Here is a 19,552-nt window from a genome sequence, read left to right as displayed (position 1 = left end):
AGTCCATATAAAAATAGAACTTCACAAATTTAAAGAATATTATTTAGTTGAAATTCATCTAATTTTATGCCTGTTTAACTACAAACAAAGTGTTGGAACTTATCAATCTATATTTATTTTATCTTTTAAATATATTTTTATATAAGTTAAACTACTTTCCTAATATTCTCGTGCTTTAAGCAGTCCTTTAAAATTTAAATGTCTAAAATACATTCTAAAGTAGAACTAATTTTTTTGCTAAGTGCTGATTTACCTAAGTAATGCTTAAGCTCCTCTAATTATTACAATTATGATGCCTTTTTTCTTTTTTACATAAGTATAGATATATATATATAATTCTTGCATATTTTTTCTGCGATTATCCCATCTTTTTATTGCTATTAATTTAAAAATGTATTAACTTAAATTCTATATGTATTACAAAATAATAAATTCTACTTAATTTAGAAATAGCTTTTAATAGTAAATGTAAGCATTTTCGATATCTTATTAGCATTAAATCTCTTAAATCGAAGGAGATAAATCAAGATATTTTTTTGCTTCTAAGTGATTAAATATTAAAAGCTTTTTAGCAATCTACTTATCCATTATTTCAAATTAATTAATTAGAATTTTTTTTAATTAATTTATAACAAATTTTTGTTTAATTAATAGCTATATTGAATCTTTTTTAAAAGTAGCAGCAGTTAACTATCTACTTAAACTATAATTTAACAATAGTGCAGATAAATGAAATAAATATAAAAAAATTTTGAAACTCTTTTTCTAATTAAATCTTTTAAAATTTATAAACAAAATTATTTTAAAATTTTTTTCAATTTTTAAAACTTAAAATTAAGGAAAGCAATTTAATTCAAATCAAAAATAAAAAATTTATAAAAAAGTTTTTAGTATTAAAGAATGATATTAGAAATTTTAATCATATTTTTTCGATAAAATTTAACAATCAATCTTTTTAATTAAAACATTTAATTTAATAAAAATTTTGTAAAAAATATTTTTTTCATCAAACTTATTTTTAGCATAGTTAAATATTCAAAATTATTTAATTGTATTTTTTGAAAAATTAAGTTTGCAAAGCTATAAAATAAATTAAATTAAATGCATTAGAATAATTAGCTCATATTTTCTAACATGATTGATTCCTTTCTTTTTTTTTCAATTTTATTAGGATTAATAGATATTCAAAACTCTATCAAATATTCATTTAAACAAAAAAAGAAAAATTTTTATTTGCTTTTTTGAATATAATTACTAAGAAATAAATAATCAAGAGCACTGAAAAATTAAATGAGTACTCTAAATAAAAATAACAACTAGGATGACTAAACTAAAGCAAATTTTTAAGTATGTGTAAGAATAAGACCTTTGAATTCAAAGGAAGAAAACCAAACTACTAGAAAGTACCATAGTATAGTGAAAGCCCAGGATGACATGGTAATTTTATTTTCTTTAGAAAAATGCACATTAATCAGAAAACAAATATAAGCAAGCAAGCACATTATTAATGATTAATTTTCTTAAGAAATAAAAAATATTTTATATTTTAATTAGAATTCAAAAAAAATTATATCTTTTTAAGGAATTTTATATGCTATAATAGGTTTTTGTGTACGATCCTAATGAAAATAGTATAAAAGATATATTATAATACAACTAATCAAGTTTTATTCCAAGTAATAATCCCAGTTTAGTTGGAGGATAATAAGGTTCAAATAATGTTTTAGGAATTAATAATAACGTAAATAACATAACTAAAAAACCAGAAAAAGAGTTCATCTTCGATAAAGTTTTTGATGAAAATGCTTCCACGGAATAAGTTTTTCAAGAAGCAATTTACCCTACAGTAGATCACATAACGAGCGGCTATAATTCTACTGTTTTTGCGTATGGAATGACTGGAGCAGGAAAATCCTATACAATATTTGGAAATTTGTACAGTCAAACTAATTAATAAGATGGTTTAGCTTTAATGATAATACAGTCACTGCACAAGTAAGCAAAAGAAACGACATCTTAAATTAAGTTTAAATTCAGTTACTTAGAAATTTACAATGAAAATATACGTGATCTAATGGTTCCAAAAAGTGAAAACCTTATGGTGATAGAAGATCCTGAAAAGGGAGTATTTGTCCCAGATTTGACAGAATATCCCTTAGAAGATCCTCAAGATATTAATAATTTTATTATATAAGGAAACACTAGAAGGATTATGGCTTCAACAGCAGCAAACTAGTTTTCTTCGAGGTAAATAAGATTGAAATTATATTAGAATAATCTATCTCAAATATTTGAAATAAATTCTATTTCCAATATAAAAAAAATACAAAAAAAAGAAAATGTTCTTTAAAATTATTTCCAAGAACTTAAAATAAAAAGCATTAATTATAAAATTAAAATTATAAACTCGAAAATTTTATTTTTCTTAACATTTATTAATATTTTTTATCAAAGATCTGTTAAATTGTTAATTGGGAATAATTTAATTAATTAATTAATTTACAAAATATAATAATTAATTAAAAGACCTTTTGAATTTGAAATTTTTGACTGTTTTTTTTCAAATATTATTGAGATTGATTGTCATGCAAGTGTTTTTTTATTAAACTGCTATTTTTTAAAATAAGATCACATGCTATTATTCAAATTATTTGTGAGTAAGTCAATCATGGATAAAATAAGAAAACCTAGTCGAAATTATGCATAGTAGATTTAGCAGGAAGCGAAAGAGCTGCCTCAACTGAGAATAGAGGAATGAGATTAACAGAAGGTGCAAATATTAACAGAAGTTTACTCGCACTTGGAAATTGTATTAATTTACTATCTGACTCAAATAAGAAAGGTTCATTTGTACCTTATCGTGATTCAAAACTAACAAGATTACTTAAGGAATCTCTTGGAGGTAATACAAAGAGCATTATGGTAGCTTGTATATCTCCAAGTAGTCTTTGTTATGAAGAAACAATCAATACACTTAAATATGCAGTAAGAGCTAGAAAAATCAAAAAAAGTGTTACAAAAAATGAATAAGAAATGACAGAGCATGTTTCTTAATATAAAAGTATTGTAAATGGCCTTCGTTAAGAAATTATTAACTTAAAAACACAATTAGATATGAAAAATAAAGAAAATATTCTTTTGAAGAACAAGTAAAGATTAATACACTAATATAATTCTAATAACTCTGTTGAGGGTCTTGATGAAAGTAAATAAAATTAATTATAATTTAATAGTTAAAATTTTTAATTAATAAGATAACTTTGTGGATGAGATTGGTTAAAAGCTATTTGAGAATCTTGAAGAGCATTGGGAAATTAAAAACACTATAGAAGAAATCATTAATCTCAATAGAATAAGCGAAAATTACATAGTTGAATAGGAAAAGATGCTTGAGTTGCACCTTGATTAAATAGATGATTTAGAAGTCAACGAAATAAAAAGCGATATTCATAAGAGAAAAGAAGTCATATAAAGCAATTAAGAAATACTAGCAGAAATGAATTTAAAACTTGCTAAAAACATCGAACAAAAGAAAGAGCTGTAAGTTAGTATTAAAAATTTAGGAAATCAATACTAAGGAACATAGACTTTCAATTCTAGCATGGCAATCGGTGGTATTTTTGGAGGTGATATGGAGTCAGATTTGAAAGACTTTGATGCAAACATGAAAGACATATAAATTTTAGAAATGTAAAAAAAGATGCAGTAGATGTAAGAATAACTTAACTAGAAAGATAAATTGCTGTAACAAAAGTAAAAGCTCATTATGGATTTGGTAAATTATATTTTTAGTTTTAGAAAATACTAACTTTTATTAAAATTAGAAAACAGGAAAAGAAAATCAGTAAAGTTCTTCTTCATCTTCACTTTCCTAATTATCAGGATAATAGTCTTTACTACAAAAGAAGGGAAGCTAAATCTATGGTGCTAATAATTCTAACAATATACCTCCTTCCCCATCTGTGAATTCTTAAACGGGATCTACCTCCTCAAATCCTAGAAAATTTTATATGAAAATACCAAAGGAAATGATAAGCGATAGATCTATTACAAATAAAGAAATAAACACTCCACTTTCTTTAGTTGTGAATGGAAACCAAATTTAGGATGCAAATAAATTCTAACAAAATAATTCTGGCGTTTTTCCAAATAGCTCAAATATATCAAGCTAAGCTAGCAACAATAATAATAAATAAATAAAAAGATAAACCTCAATAAATATTAACTAGAATGCTAATTAAAATGATGAAAATTCTTATCTAGCAACTACAAAAAGAACCAATAGAGAATCAAATAATAAGATGCAATATTCTCAGCTTTAACAAAATAATTAGCAAGGAGCTAATAAAGAGAAAGATTTGGCCACTAAAAGACCATCAACAAGTAAGCATATTAACTTCCCTACCAAACAAGTGTCTAAGGACTCATAAAGTACTCTTTAGTAGTTGTAGATTTAAATTAATGGATTTAAGCCTATTGCAAAACAAACTTCAAATTAAAAAAATAAAAACAATGGATCAAATGTTCTTGCAAATAATAATGCTATCTTGAATGGAATCTAAAATAGCTCTGGGAAAAAAATGGAAATATCAATATCAGAGCTTAAATAGTATGCTTAAAAGTTAAAAAATGTTGACTTTTCTAATATCACAAAGAATTCAAGTGAATACTAAGAAGCTACTAAGTAAAAACCCTAATTAAACGATAATATAGAGAATTATTAGATAGTTGAATCAAGAAGCTAAGCAGATTTATTGTAACAATTAAATTTTACAAATATTCTATAAGAAAATTAAGATGAATAAAATGATAAAAAGATGTCTAAAAATGCATCAACAACATCTTTTACTCAAGCTAAAAAAGACACATCTTCAAAAGCTAATTCACCAAAACAAAAGCACAGGGTTCCAGAAGATTCTTTTAATGTAGAATTTTTAGTAAATCAAATGAATAAAAAAGCAGAATTGATGATCGCTGCATAGCAAATGAAAACATTAGATTCTATAATCTAATAAGAATTAACTAAACAAGAATCTACTAATAACTTAATTAATTTTTCAACTAGTTAAAACACTGTTGACAATACAACTGCTTAAAATTAAGAGAAGCATACTCTTAATGAGCAATAATAAAAAGGAATTGTTAAAAGCAAGGCTAACCGTAGTATGTCTTGCTTTAAAATGGGTGGCTAAGATCTTGAACTCAATTCTTATGCATTCGCTAGAAAGAAAGTGAGAGAACTAAAAGATAGACTAGCAAAAATGGCAGAAAATATAGACAAATATTCTAAAGAAGAAGTATAAGGTTTATTGAAAGAATACAAAATGCAAAATAATTATCAGTTAAAGAATCCAGAAGATGAGCAAAAAATTAAAATTTTAGAAAATCACATTGGGTTAACTAGTTAAAAATAATAAAAGTAAGAAAATAATGAAAACTTGCAACCATAAATTGTAAATAAAAAGCCAGGTACCTATTCATCTCATCAATCATCTTCTGCTACTTCTTCTTATGTCTAATAGCAATAGATGAAAATGTTAAAAAAAGAATAAAACCAAAACAACGCTTGCTTAAAAGGTTTAAGCACAAATAATATTAATAATGCTAATCAATTACCACCAACTCCAACAAGTAATAATTAAAATTTATAAAATGCTAGCTCAAATACATCATCTAGTAATATTGCTAAAAGTAAGAAGGTTCTCCCAAGAGGACTGCTTTCATAGCTCAATTCAAACTATGCAGAAACAGTAACCTATTCAAAAAAAATATCTGCAAACTAATCATCTTTCCATTAACCTTCAAGTAGAAACACGTAAAAATATTAATTTTTTTTTTATTGAATTGTATTAACATCTATTTTTCTAATAGAATTAGAGATAAATCACCTATATCAACTAAAAATAGAGACAATTCTAGAAAAAGATTGTAGGACAGCTTTGGTTAGGCACAACAATAAGTTTAGATGAATTCTAATATAGGTATCCCTCCAAAATCAAAGTAAGCTCTAGGACTAAGAGATCAACATTAAAATTTCTAATCACTTTAAAACTAAGAAAACTAAGCTTAAATTTGAACTGTAAGTAAATGCACTCATTGCTTTACTTTTATATGTTATTCAAGATAAATTATTCATTTTATGAATCAGATTCTGTTCTAAAATAAAAACTAAAAAATCCATTTATATAAATGAGTTTGAACTTACTAAAAGTTAATCATTATTATACCTTTATATTCTAATTTAATCTACCTGTAAATAAATATGATTTTTGATGTGTATTAATTAATAATTGCTTCTTTGCATTAAATCTCACTAAATTAAATAAAAAAATAGTTTAATTTTTTATTAATATTATTTTATTTACAAAAAAAAATTCTTTAATTAATATTAAACTAACAAAAACACAAACCAAAAAAGAATTTTTTTGATTAAAATGAATAATAAAATTTATAAATAATTAATTTAAAATAAAGAATTAAATACCTTAAAATGATTTATAACATAAATTAATAACTTTTTTAAACTAATTTTCAAAAAATTGAGTAAAATAATTTATCTCAAAAATAATAGCTCTACTTAATAGAAACAATAATTTATTACAATCTATTCAAATAAGTCAATAAAAACAAAACAAAACAAATAAAACAAACGAAATGAGCAATTAATTAATCTTAAAACTTTGATTTTATTATTTATTTATTCTACATTTATACTTTAAGGATTGACAAGAGAATTATAGTGTGCTAGCTTTTCTAAAAAAGAAGATCGATCGATCAATACTTTGATTAATTAATCATATTTTATGTTTGTTTCTAATCATTTAAATATTAATTAAAATATATTTTTTTCACTTTTTTTAACATTCCTGATTCTTTTTTTTAATATAAATATTATTTCCTTAAACTATCATACTTTTTAACATATCACTTTCATTGTTAGTTCTTAAGATTTTCTTCTTCTTTGACTAATTAAGCTCCTTCAACAGACTTTAAATCTATTACGAGACCAGGATTTGAAGGGTTAATTTAGTTGTTGACCTTTAGGATACGTTGTAAAATATCGGTATGATGAGCGATGGCACCAGTATCTATCTTTTCAATTAATTTTTAATCCTTATCGTAAATTGCAACTAAGGGAGTCTATTAATCAGCAACTATCTTTCTTTGGAATTCTAAATGATCATTGTAGAATTTAATTGAGGGTGCATAATTATTAACAAAAGCCATAGTAGTTATATATAATTTGCTTTGATTTTTATGAGTAACTTCAATTTTTCCTATATTAGGGAATAAGATTCTCTTCATTAAAGTTTTAGGAAGCTTATTGAAGGGAATTTCTGCTAACTTTTAGATGTTATTCATTTTAACTAGCTTTTATGTTCTTTTAAAGTATCCAAATAATTAAAACTAATATACCTTCTTTAATAGATAATATATCTAAATTTAATATATAATTTTTAATTACTTATTTCTAAAAATTTCCTTTTTTTTCCTTTTTAAATTCGCCCCAAATTAAATCCCTTTAAATTTTTATTGAAAATCTAAAATAGTCAGAATTTGTTTGTTTAATAAAGAAAGTAGTTAGTTATTAGTTGCTTATATCTATAAAGTAATAAATATTATATATATATACATTTTATATAAATAGTTTTTTTAAATTATTTTATTTGTGTTATTTTTTTTTTGCTTCATCCTAATTTAACGTAAGCATATCCAATTTATTCTATCTCTTCTCTATTTAAAAGATTTCTTCCATCAAAAATAAATGAAGGTCTTTTCATTTTTTTAAACATCCTCTCGTATTTACACTATTTAAAATCGTCCCATTCAGTCAAAATAACTATTGCATGAGAGTTTATAGAAGCAGATTCTCCATCATCAAAAAACTTTATCTTAGCATCATAGCAATCTTTCCATATTTCTTATCTTTGCATTTCTTTTTTCATGCTCTCAAATTTAGCTAATGGATCATATATATGCAGTACAGCACCTTCTTTTAGCAATTCTGAAGCAACAGTGCTATATACAAACAAAAAATTATAGTTTGAAATAATTAAATTATTAAAATAAATAAGATACATAGAAGCACTGTCTCTACAATCGTTAGTATTTTTTTTATAAGAAACCCCAAATATTGTAATGATCTTATCATCAAGATTATTGTACATTTTTTCTATCTACAAAATAAATTTTTATTTCATTAGAATTTAACTATTTCATATAAGATTTTACTATTAATTTTGAAAATCTAGACTTTTGATATTCGTTCATTTTAACTACTTATTTCCAATAATCTGCCACCTCTGTTAGCCCTCTACTTTCACAGATGTATGCTAGTCCAAGAACATCCTAAAATTTTATAAAAAAAGCTTATTACAGTTATAATATATATTTATTTATACTTTTTTAAAGCATGAACCTCCAAAACCTACTGAACAATTTAAGAATTTACTTCCTATTCTTTTATAAGAGTGTTTTAAATTTTTAAGGTACTTTAACATTTTACCTTGAATCTGAAGCAATGCATTTCTTAACTTCTTCAATATTAGCACCAGTGGCCTCACACAAAGCTGTAATACTGTTGATAGAAGATACTCTCTGAGCCAAAAATGAATTTGAAACTAGCTTTGAAAGTTCACTTGAGACTAAATTTGTAAGAATTATTTTATCTTTATTTACCCATTTTTCATAGAGTTCTTTCAGCATATTTGTACTATTCTATTCTTCTGGAGAATTACCTCCACCTATAATTACTCTTTCAGGATTCAGTAAATCATTAATTGCACTACGTGTATTTTTAAATAAAATTCCATAAATATATTATTTATAAATTTTCTTTTAAATAAAATATTAATTTTTAGAAATATAAAAAATCATTTTAAATTTTAAAATAATTATCTTCTGAAAGAAATTCTGGATTTGAAAGAACAACAAATTTGTCTTTATTCTAAGGATTATTGACTTAGTTTTCTTAGAGAATCTCATATATGTGCTTTGAAGTCAACACAGGTACAGTGCTTTTTTCTACTAATGTAACAATTCTATTTAATTTTTTCAAGTCAAAATATTCAGCAATTGACCTTGTGCAAGCTTCTATGTACTTTATATCAAAACAATAAGATTCTTTTTTTGATAGTGATTATTTTATTGGGGTGTTAACAGCTAAAAAAATGATATCAACTTCATCTAAAGCTTCATTGATATCACTGGTAAATGACAAATTCTTATTTCTCGTTTCCTTTAGTAATTAAAAATATTTTTATAAGAAAAATTATTAAAAAATTTAGTTACTTCCAATAGAAGAGATAATCCACTTTCAAACACAGGTAGAGTTTCGCTTTGCTACCATTTTTCAATTTATTGCTTATCGATATCATAAATAGTAAACTAAGAAATATAAAAAAGTTATTTATAGTATATATTTTAAAGCATTTAATTTCTACTTATATCTATGGGTGTTTACTGGCAAAGACCGCCATAGTTGGGCCTCCAACATATCCAGCCCCAAAACATGATATCTTTTTAATATTGTTCATAAATTTTCAAAATATAATTTAGAATTTAAGTTATTTATTAAACAATATATTATTTGAATTCCAGGTTTTAAAAATGCGCTAATAATAATTTAATTTTGCGGATAACTTTGATTCAGGATTTGAAAATTTAAAAATGTAAGTAAAATTTAAAAGACATCAATGCTTTGCATAAAAAACTAAGTAATTTTTTTTTAATGAAATTTCTTAACAAACTTTTTATCACAAAAAGTAAAATATTTTTTTATCAAATAATTTCAAAAAATAATAAAATATTTAATTAAATAAAAATGTTACTAAGTATTCTTTCTAATAAAATTTTATATTATTTAAATCTGTTAAATCAAAAAAAATTATATTTAATTTTTTTAATACTGAATTTTTAGAAAAGTTAATATCATTTTTTGAAATTTGTTTGGCTTAAAAATAAATATTTTAATTAAATTATTAAATTCAAATTCAAATTTTATGCTAAAAAAGTCCTTATCTATTTATTTAAATTAAACTTTCAAAACAAATTTTATTTAGATTTGAAATATTATTTTAAATTTTGAAAATCTATTAATTTTATTAGATTTGAGTATTAAAAATTATTTATAATTATAATAAAATTTTGATGAATAACACAAATTCTTTTACAAATTCAAATATATTCAAATAAGAAATAAAACAATATAGTATTTCAGTTTATTAATATAAATTATTATTAAAAAAGCTAAGTAATAAAGAGCTTTCTTAGATTTTGAATTTTTTATTTCAATAATCAATTTGTATTTAAATTTAAAATCATTTTTTCAAAAAAAATTTATTACTCTCTCTGGTTCATTTTAGGTCAACATATTAACTATTTAATGGGCAGCATATTATCCATAAATTTCTTATATATTTTTAGATTCTAGCAAATAGAGTATTATTGCTCTCATTCCAATCATATAATTAATAGTAAAGTAGATTTTTGATGGGTCCTAAGAATCTTCTGGCTCTCTGTACACTTTTTCAAATTCTACATAATATTTTCCATCTGGAGAAAAACATTTTTCTGTTAGATTTAGTTCGCTAGAAATTGTTTTCACAAACGACACTGAATTATCTACTAAATTTATCACAGAAAACAACTCTTCTTTTTAAGTTTGAATAGAAACCAGAGCAATTTAAAGATCTTAATTTAAATAATAAACATCATTCAGGATGCATCCTAATTAATCCATATTTTCAGAAGGATTGAATACATTTAAATCTATTTATCTCAGCCTTTTATTTCCAGCCCAATCTACTACCAAAACTGCAGGCTGTTTTTTGTTTACCCAAAAAGATACCTATATAAATCATATTATAAATTTTTAATATTTTAAATTAATAAATATATTATACTTCTCTTTCATTCAACGGGTAAGCCGCAACTATATCGCAAGTAATTTTCTGATCTAATCTTTATTTAAAAAAAGTATTTTGTTATGTATTTAAAAATAAAATGTAATTTATCTCACTTCACAACGCTAAACCCTTTATCTCCTTAGAAAACATTGCATATGAACATTTCTAATAAATCTTCAGATTAGTGAGCACCCCATAACATTACAGTATCAATTTAGTTAAGAGGAGTAATAAAAAGTGACTTTTATTTTTCATCAGGAATTATGATTTGATTCAGATGACTAGGCTACTAGAAGTTGAATGTTGTTAATACATATTCGTTTACTGAGCAAATAATGTTCTTTTATTCTAATACTATGACCATTTTACTTTCTTACAAAATATGTATAGTCAATCCACTTGTGATTAAATCATCAATTTTTCTTGCTTTCCTTTCAGCTAATTACCAATTAATTTCAGATGGAACTTTAGGATGATTTGTCGAAACTACTTTTCCTGAATATACATCTAGAAGTTGTAAAATATACTTCTCAGTATTAAGAAATAGAACTGTTTTATCATCATAGTGCTTGAAGTGAGTCATTTTAGGGGGTATTTAAAAGCTGTTTAAAGTTTTCATAGTATTTATATCTAGGAAAATGCATTTCCCATTAATAAAGTAAATAAATATTTTGCTGTTTTTAAAAGCTACGATATGTGAAACTTCACCTGTGAAATCAATGGGAAGAGACACAAGCTTTTCAGTAATTCTATTATGCTTTATATTCTAATGTACGCTATCGTTCATCTCACTACTTTCGTTAATTATACCTTCAAAGGATCCTAAGTTTTAAATTTGCTCCATAATCTTCACCTTTATAATATTTTTTGATTTTTTTTAAATTTATAGAATTAAAGAATTCAAAGATTTATTAAAATGACATAAATTAGATTTTAATATTCTAGATAAACAGCTTAAAAAATTTTTTTTTAAAAATGCTAAACTAGTAAAAATTGCAGTTAAATATCAGAACGCTAAAATATTAAAAAATCGATACCAAGCTAAAAATATTTTAAATATTAAGAATTGCGACAAGTCTAATAATATTTATAATTTAAAATATTTCCAAATATTTATTTACATAAATTTTTTATTTATTAACTAATCCTTTTTAACTTAAAATTCATAAAAAGTATAAAAAAATTTTAAAATATTGTAAAATCAAAGTATTACTTGATGGATTAATCTTAAAAAATAATATACATTGAACATACAATTTAATTAAAATTTATAAAAGTAATTTAATTTTAGAAATATTCGATTAATTTATTTAAATTAAAATTAACTGTTTTTGAAAAAAATAAAATATACTGTTGAAAATAAATTTATTTACTTATTGTGAGATTTATTTATTCAAAAATAAATGCATTATTTAAAAATATTTCAATGTGAATTAATCATAACTAGCTTGCTTTAATGCTTTATTATTTATAATATTAAATTGGTGAAAAAATATATATTTACATATAAAATTATTAACAGTCTAATTAGGGAAAATTAATATTGAATAGTTTCAGTATTTTTAAAATTCGACTTATGTCATTTATTTAAGAGCTGTTTATATTTTTCTTACAGCTTATTTAAATCTAAATAATAAATATCGTTGAATGACATATTGTGTCTGTCACCACCAAAAAGCAAGATTTTATCTTACCCAAAATCAATGACTCTATGACCATCTCTAGCACAAGGCTTTTTTCCTTAGCGTACATTATTTGAATCATTCAGTGGCTCAAGGAATCTGCTAACAGTAACTCTACCGAAATCTGTAAGTTTTCCTTGCCTTATTTTTAAGTGAGGCATAGGATTACCTATTACTATAATAATATTTTTTTGTTAAGAGGTAAGTAAGTTAGATTTAGTTAAATTATTTACCAAAGAGAGAATTTTTCATAGCTTCAGATGTTGGTGATAAATCTTTAAATTTGTCTTCTTCTTAACCATTAACTTCAAAAATCTGAAGCATATGTGCTTTTTGTTGTTGGAATTCTTTACGTTTTTTTTCTAACAGTTTTGTCGGACTTCCCAAACCAGGGGATGCTGAATTTTTGGATTCATCATCATTAAACATATCTTTATCAACTTACGAGAAAGTACCTGATCTTTGATATGATTTTCTTTACTATGGACTTGCATTTGATCCTTAAAATAATTTAATAAATAATGTTTAATAATAAAATTCAACAAAAATTGTGTCAATAAATAAAATTTACCTCTTTTTGGAGATTAAATAAAAGAAGTCTACCCTTTCTTCTTTGATCTAGATCTAAATTGGTTTGGCTCACCAGAATTTCTTTTCTAGCTATCTGGAGATAAAGATGATTAGTTTACTATTTCTCTTCTCCTTGCTGAATCTTAGTCAACTATTGTCCATATCTAAGACTATGTATCGAATATGCAAAGATCATCTAATTCCCATGTAATATCATGAATACCTCCAAGTAAAACAATTTAATCTTAAGTGCTAAATAATTAATGACCACTTCTTATCTAATAAAATCAAATTAAAAATTACTATAATGTTTTGTTTTAAGTAAAACTTTTATATTTTATTTTTATATTAATAATTAAATTTATAATTAAAATATATTTAGGGAAAATTTCTTTTTTTATGAAATTAATACCTTAGGAATAGTGGAATTTTTTGGTTATATTAATTAAAACATACAGGTTTATATGTTAAATACCCATAAATCATTAAGTCTAGTAAATCCATCGCAACCGCCAAATGCATAGATTAGCTACGGTTAACTCTTAATATAAGTAATAGAAGACTCTAGTCTTCCTTTTGGTATAGTTGAGGACTTTTTTTCATCAAGAGCTGCATTGGGTTGATGCTTAAACTTATTAGTCCAACACATAGTGTCGAAATTAAATTCATAAACAGAGTTTGATAATTAACCATAATCACTAAAATAACCGAACATCGTGTACATTTTATTGCCTATCAAAACACTGCTGTGAGAGTCTACACTAGGTGGGCATTAATCTGACTTTCCTAAATTAACTACAAGAGACCAGGTTTCAGTTTTAAAGTCAAAACTCCACATTTCATTACTACTCAATGAAGCTCCATGCTATCCGCCAAATAGATACATTTTATCCTTAAAAACTTAAGAGGTGTGTCTACTTTTAAGTCCTTTAAAAAATTAAAAAAAATAATGACAAATGCTAATTGAAAAAATATTTAATTTATAGATCGTTTCAAAAAGTGTAGACAATCCTTACAATTAATTAATAAGTAAAATAATGTAAGCATGAATTGTTTTTATATGTTTAAATTCAATAAGCAGCTAATCCTTTAAGTGAATATATCTCAACAAATTAATTTAATAAAAAATTGAATGTTAATGATTTCATTTGTTTTAAAGTAATAAAAGGAGGGTAAAAAAAATACAATTTAGACTTAATCAATCATAATTTTATTAAAAAGAGATTAAGTATAAGATATGCAAATTTAAAAACGAATGAAGGAAGTACCTGGATTTACTTTTCCTTTAACTTTAACTTTCTCCCATATATACTACTCAGAAGAAAGGTTTATTCTCCAAAAATCTCCAAGAGGACCTGCAGTCAATTCATATCCTCCATAAACATATAAGCTAGTTAATTAATAATAAATTGGAGTTATTTTTATTAGATAGAAAGTTATTATTAATATTAACGAGTAATAAATAAGTTTAACCTACAGTAACTCTAGTAAATTAAAAAATGATAAAGTTAAGATTAATTACTATCCGTTATGAGAACATATAGAGGATCTAGAACGGGACTATATATTACTTCCAATTATTTTGCATTCTGCCCATTTTGGGTCTTTTTATTCTACCACACTTGAATTTTTCAAATCAAATTTTCTATCTATTTAAATGAATAATCCTTTGTTATCGTGAGCATTACCACCATTCGTTTCATGATGACTACCATTTTCATATATAGCAGTTTTCATTAAGCGTAATCTCTTCATTGTTTAACCTTTTTAATGATTCTATGGAGAAGTATTTTAGCTTGCACTATAACTTTAAAAACCTCCATTTGATTATTCTTAACTTGTCCTTCTTGAAATTGTTCCCTTTGTAGAAGATTAATAATTTAATGAATTTTATTCAGTGCTGCTCAGATGCTTTGAATGGTTTCCGTAATTTTTACTAGCTAAATTGTTACGCTAATTCGAAAACTGTGACATAGCTGATTCTGAAATGTACACCTCCTTTTTTTCTTTTTTTTAGTTTGAACTGTTTAATCGAACCCTATTTTTACTTGAGGCTGAATCTAACTAATGATCTTATCCTTGCATACTTGCTTTTTACTAATTATAAATATTAACTCTTAATAACAATATAATTTTTGTGTTGGAAGTAATTCAAATAATATTTATTAAGCGATGAATCTAATGACAAGCAGCTGATTAATTTACTATTTTTCGCTTTTTTAACTTAAAATTTATTGTATATTTTACAGGTATAGTTCCTAATATTCATTTCTTTTGATTTTTATGTAATTACTACAAATTTAAGCTTTTAACATTCTTATTATTTTTTGTCCACTCATTTTTACATGTTTGAAATATTTATTACTGATATTTAAATACTAACTTGTTCATTAAATAAGTAAATCTTACTTTAAAATAATAAAAATACTAAACAAAGCATTATATTAATTGTTATCAAAACAAAACAAGTAAATAAACATATTTCTTAATTATAAATTTTATAAAAAATCATATTTTTAAAACAAAATTAGTTTAAAAATATCATTCAAAATAAAAAAAGTAAAAGGATAATTTTAAGCTTAATTAATTTAAGATTTTATGTTTTAAAATATTTTTTTATTTAAATTTGTATTTTATAAAAATATTTCAGATTTTATTTGCTTACAAATATTCAAGATTATGTCAATTAATTAGTTTTTTTGAATTAATTATAAAGACAATTGATAAGAGATTTTAGTGGATTTATAAATCAAAATAAAACAATTTTTAAAAGAACAAAAAAATCCAAAATAAAATATTTATTAATTAGATATTTTGATATAAATAACTTAAATAGTTATTTTCATCTAAAATAATCTTTTTTAATTTTATTTTATAAAAATATTGAAAATTTTTAAGTTTTATCTTTGAATATTTAAAATAAATTTAAATAGTTTAATTATTTTTTATAATATTAAAACTTGAAAAGATTGATAATTTTTATTCTTTAAAAATGATAATTTTTGCTTAAAGCTGATAAAAATGAAAATTAAAGATGATTGTTTGGTTTTTTTAAAGAAATAAAATATTTTTTTTTGTTAAATAAAACAAAGAATTTGAAAATTTTAATTTTTTCTTTCATAATAATTTATTTTTTACTATATTATTTTAAATAATTTTTAAATCTACAATAAAATATATTTAATAATAATTTATTTACGCGGTTTTGTATTGCGCGCAATCTGATATCGTTAAAACTGAAACCCGCACAAAATTTTAAAGAAATTAAAAAAAACACTTTTTTATGGAAAAAGATTTGAATCATTTTTAGAAAGAAATATTTGATATTTATTTAAAAAAATAGACTCTTACTAATTAAAAGGAATAAAATAAAGAAAAATATTAAGAATCATTCTTTTGAATAATGCAAATAGATCAAAGAAAGAAATTGGAGCTTCTTGATTATAGAATGCGCCATCCTTCGACTTCACCTATAAAAACAATAAATAATTTTGCAAATATAAAATAAAAGCTGAATGGTATTGATATTTATAAGAACAATAATGAGCAATTAAAAGATCTTCATGATAATGAAGAGGATGATGATGATAAAAGTGAATAAGATGATTACTTAAACTTTGATGATAATTAAAATAATCAAGGAAGTCTAGATTTTATGAATAAAAACCTTTCTGGATTTAATAATGGAGGTAATTTTTTGTACTGTACTCCACCTGTTAAGATCAATAACAATTATGGCAATAATCCAAGTATTTTAAATAACCCGCATCTAATAAAGAGTTTTAATGAAGAAAATAACGATTTAGATTAATAAAACTCTTCAGAAAACAATTCAGATGAAGAAGAGAGAGAGATTGAAGAGGATGAAAATGTTTCCAGCAATAATGAAGAACTCGAAGAAGATGATAGCAATCAAGATCAGCAAGAAAGTTTAGAAAAAGATGCTTCTTCTTAGCAATCAATTAAAAATGAAAAATAAAATAAAAGTTAGGTGTCATAAATTGAAAAATCTTAAAAATAACAACCCCCTTAAAAAGCTGAAAATTTTGAGCCAACAATAAAAAAAGTAAGAGTTTTAAATTCTTAAAAAATTCTTTTTTAAGAGAACACATTCCCCAATGAAAATGAAAAGCCAATAAATTAGTAAAGCGGATAAAGTGGTGAATAAGTAAAGAAAACTGAAGATATTAAAAATATAGTAAATTAAATTGGGCTCATTTAAGTCAAAAATGCTGCTAAAAATAATAATAAAACTTAAAAAAAAATATCAAAAATTACGGATTACTTAAATCAGGATTAAGTTAATAAAAATGCAAATAATAACAATATGTTTTCTAAAAGTACTGGAAACTCCAATAACACAGAAACCGAGTAAATTTAATTGCTTAATCGTGAACTAAAAGAAAAAGAATAATAGCTAAATTAAAAGTAGAAGTAGATTGAAAACTTAGAAAATTTAGTAGGAAAATTAAAACAAAGTTTATAAAATGCAAAGTCAACTAATACAAGTGGATAAAATTCTTTAAATCCAACAATCTTTGATCACTCCAAAATAAAGAGAATTGTTTAAAAAATGTTTACTGAAAACTCATTTTTAAATAGAAAACTAATAAAAATGTAACTTTAGCAATCCAAGCAAAGATTAGGTGAATATGTTGTGTAATAAAATTTGTTTATTTTTATTTTATTAATTAAATATTTTTTTTTAAAAAGAGACCTATAAAATTTTAAAGAGCAATGGATTGATGGATTTGAAGTTTAGGAACTTTATAGTTAATTGGTAAATTATATTTTAATTTTAAATGACTCTTTTTAAATTGTTTTCTTTAAAAAAAGGATTAAGTTTAGAAAAAAATTAAATATTATTAAAATGTACTTTAAAACTTGAAAACTATGAAACCAAAGAAAAAAACTTAAACAAATGGAAAATAATAAAAGCAACTGACCCTATTAGGCTCATTAAATGATCCATCTACCTAAGCTAATTCTAACTAAGATAGTAATTCAAAACTCACTTTTGAAGACGAAGACGAATTTGACACTTCCATATACCCTAATTAAGCAGTTGCACATGAAGAACAAAAGCGCTTTACTGCTTTCCAAATAACTCTTCTCTAAAAATAGGAAGAAGTTATTGTGAATAATCTAAACTAAAAGAAAAAGGAAGTAAAGGAAATAATTAAAAAGTACTAATTATAGTTTTTGGAAGAAAAGTAAAATTTTTTATTGTAATTTAACTTAAAAATAATAAAAACTATTAAATTTAGTTCTAGATATGGAGGAATTTAAGTTGAAAACCCATGGCCTATTTTGGGAGAAAGATATTAACTGCTCTCACTTCTTGGAAAAGGTGGTTTTAGTGAAGTATACAAAGTAAACAAATTTAAATAATCCTAAGTGAAAAATAATAATTAAATTTTTTATTTTTATCTATAAAGGCTATTGATTTAGAAGAATTCCGTGAAGTAGCTATAAAAATACACTATATTGATAAATCTTGGAGCAATAGAGTTAAACAAAATTATTTGAAGCATGCTTTTAGAGAGCATGGAATATAAAAAGAATTAAACCATCCAAATATAGTAAAATTGTATGACTACATAGAAATTGATAGCACTTCATTTGCCTCAGTTTTGTAATTCTGCGAAGGACCAGATTTATCTTAACATTTAAAAATACACTCCACAATTATAGAATAAGATGCAAAGTATATTGTAAAAAAAATACTTGAGTGTCTTGAATACCTTAGCTCGTTTTAGAGTAAAGTAATTCACTATGACCTCAAGCCTTAGAATATAATTTTCCATAAAGGATAAATAAAAATTACTGATTTTGGTCTTTCTAAAATTATAGAAGATAATGCTACTCGTCTTGAACTTACTAGTTAAGGTGTCGGAACCTATTGGTATTTGCCACCTGAATGCTTTGAAAATTTCGGCTGTGAAGAAAATGAGAAAGCTCCAACAATCTCAAACAAAGTTGATATTTGGAGTGTAGGAGTAATTTTTTACGAGATGCTGTTTGGATAAAAACCTTTCGGTAATAAAATGACTCAGGAATAAATTTTGAGATAAAACACAATCTTAAATAGCAAAGAAGTCAAGTTCCCTAAAAAGCCTTTGATTTCTAAGGAAGCATAATCATTTATAATTGGTTGTTTGAAGCATAATTAAGAAGAAAGATTTGATGTGAAATAAGCTCTCAATCATCCTTACTTTAAAAAAGCATGAAAAAAAGTATCAAAATTTGAAAATTTAAGCTATTTAAACAATCCATGTGAATTAATTAATTAAAAAAATAAAAAAACTAATGCAAAGCATAAATGAAAACAGAATAAATTAAGATTGGATGCAAGTGTATCTATCTATTAATCAATCATACCAATCCTATCTT

At 23.5% G+C, this 19,552-nt stretch overlaps 6 protein-coding genes across 6 annotated transcripts; 2 read left to right on the top strand and 4 right to left on the bottom strand. All coding sequences in view use genetic code 6, as the record gives it.

The window, feature by feature from the left end:
• Positions 1–1,290: 1,290 nt before the first annotated feature.
• On the top strand, positions 1,291–6,076 carry TTHERM_00494380 (kinesin motor catalytic domain protein; the record flags this gene model as incomplete). The annotated part of the gene is made up of 6 exons (XM_001023228.2): positions 1,291–1,437; positions 1,604–2,247; positions 2,628–3,205; positions 3,255–3,775; positions 3,825–5,815; positions 5,872–6,076. The coding sequence occupies 6 exons, from the start codon at positions 1,291–1,293 to the stop codon at positions 6,074–6,076; spliced, it is 4,086 nt and encodes a 1,361-aa protein (XP_001023228.2).
• An 854-nt stretch (positions 6,077–6,930) lies between these two features.
• TTHERM_00494370 (hypothetical protein) lies at positions 6,931–7,362 on the bottom strand (the record flags this gene model as incomplete). The annotated part of the gene is made up of 1 exon (XM_001023227.3): positions 6,931–7,362. One exon carries the CDS (start codon positions 7,360–7,362, stop codon positions 6,931–6,933), a length of 432 nt encoding a protein of 143 aa, XP_001023227.1.
• A 326-nt stretch (positions 7,363–7,688) lies between these two features.
• On the bottom strand, positions 7,689–9,536 carry TTHERM_00494360 (UDP-glucose/GDP-mannose dehydrogenase; the record flags this gene model as incomplete). Its single annotated transcript, XM_001023226.3, has 8 exons — positions 7,689–8,019; positions 8,080–8,177; positions 8,233–8,349; positions 8,403–8,460; positions 8,507–8,835; positions 8,963–9,238; positions 9,292–9,387; positions 9,444–9,536. The coding sequence occupies 8 exons, from the start codon at positions 9,534–9,536 to the stop codon at positions 7,689–7,691; spliced, it is 1,398 nt and encodes a 465-aa protein (XP_001023226.3).
• A 791-nt stretch (positions 9,537–10,327) lies between these two features.
• TTHERM_000494359 (UDP-glucose/GDP-mannose dehydrogenase family, NAD-binding domain protein) lies at positions 10,328–11,751 on the bottom strand (the record flags this gene model as incomplete). Its single annotated transcript, XM_012799623.1, has 3 exons — positions 10,328–10,849; positions 10,905–10,962; positions 11,021–11,751. 3 exons carry the CDS (start codon positions 11,749–11,751, stop codon positions 10,328–10,330), a joined length of 1,311 nt encoding a protein of 436 aa, XP_012655077.1.
• Positions 11,752–12,486: 735 nt separating this feature from the next.
• Positions 12,487–15,244, bottom strand: TTHERM_000494358 (UDP-glucose/GDP-mannose dehydrogenase family, NAD-binding domain protein; the record flags this gene model as incomplete). The annotated part of the gene is made up of 6 exons (XM_012799622.1): positions 12,487–12,764; positions 12,823–13,089; positions 13,161–13,437; positions 13,572–14,086; positions 14,428–14,549; positions 14,682–15,244. The coding sequence occupies 6 exons, from the start codon at positions 15,242–15,244 to the stop codon at positions 12,487–12,489; spliced, it is 2,022 nt and encodes a 673-aa protein (XP_012655076.1).
• Positions 15,245–16,562: 1,318 nt separating this feature from the next.
• On the top strand, positions 16,563–19,389 carry TTHERM_00494350 (Serine/Threonine kinase domain protein; the record flags this gene model as incomplete). The annotated part of the gene is made up of 5 exons (XM_001023225.2): positions 16,563–17,818; positions 17,873–17,939; positions 17,996–18,372; positions 18,427–18,532; positions 18,598–19,389. 5 exons carry the CDS (start codon positions 16,563–16,565, stop codon positions 19,387–19,389), a joined length of 2,598 nt encoding a protein of 865 aa, XP_001023225.2.
• Between the last annotated feature and the right edge of the window lie 163 nt (positions 19,390–19,552).

This window comes from Tetrahymena thermophila (assembly GCF_000189635.1).
Source record: "Tetrahymena thermophila SB210 genomic scaffold scf_8254446, whole genome shotgun sequence".
NCBI lineage: Eukaryota > Ciliophora > Oligohymenophorea > Hymenostomatida > Tetrahymenidae > Tetrahymena > Tetrahymena thermophila.
Note: the sequence above shows the minus strand (reverse complement) of the source record. Positions and strands in the feature narration are given on the sequence as shown.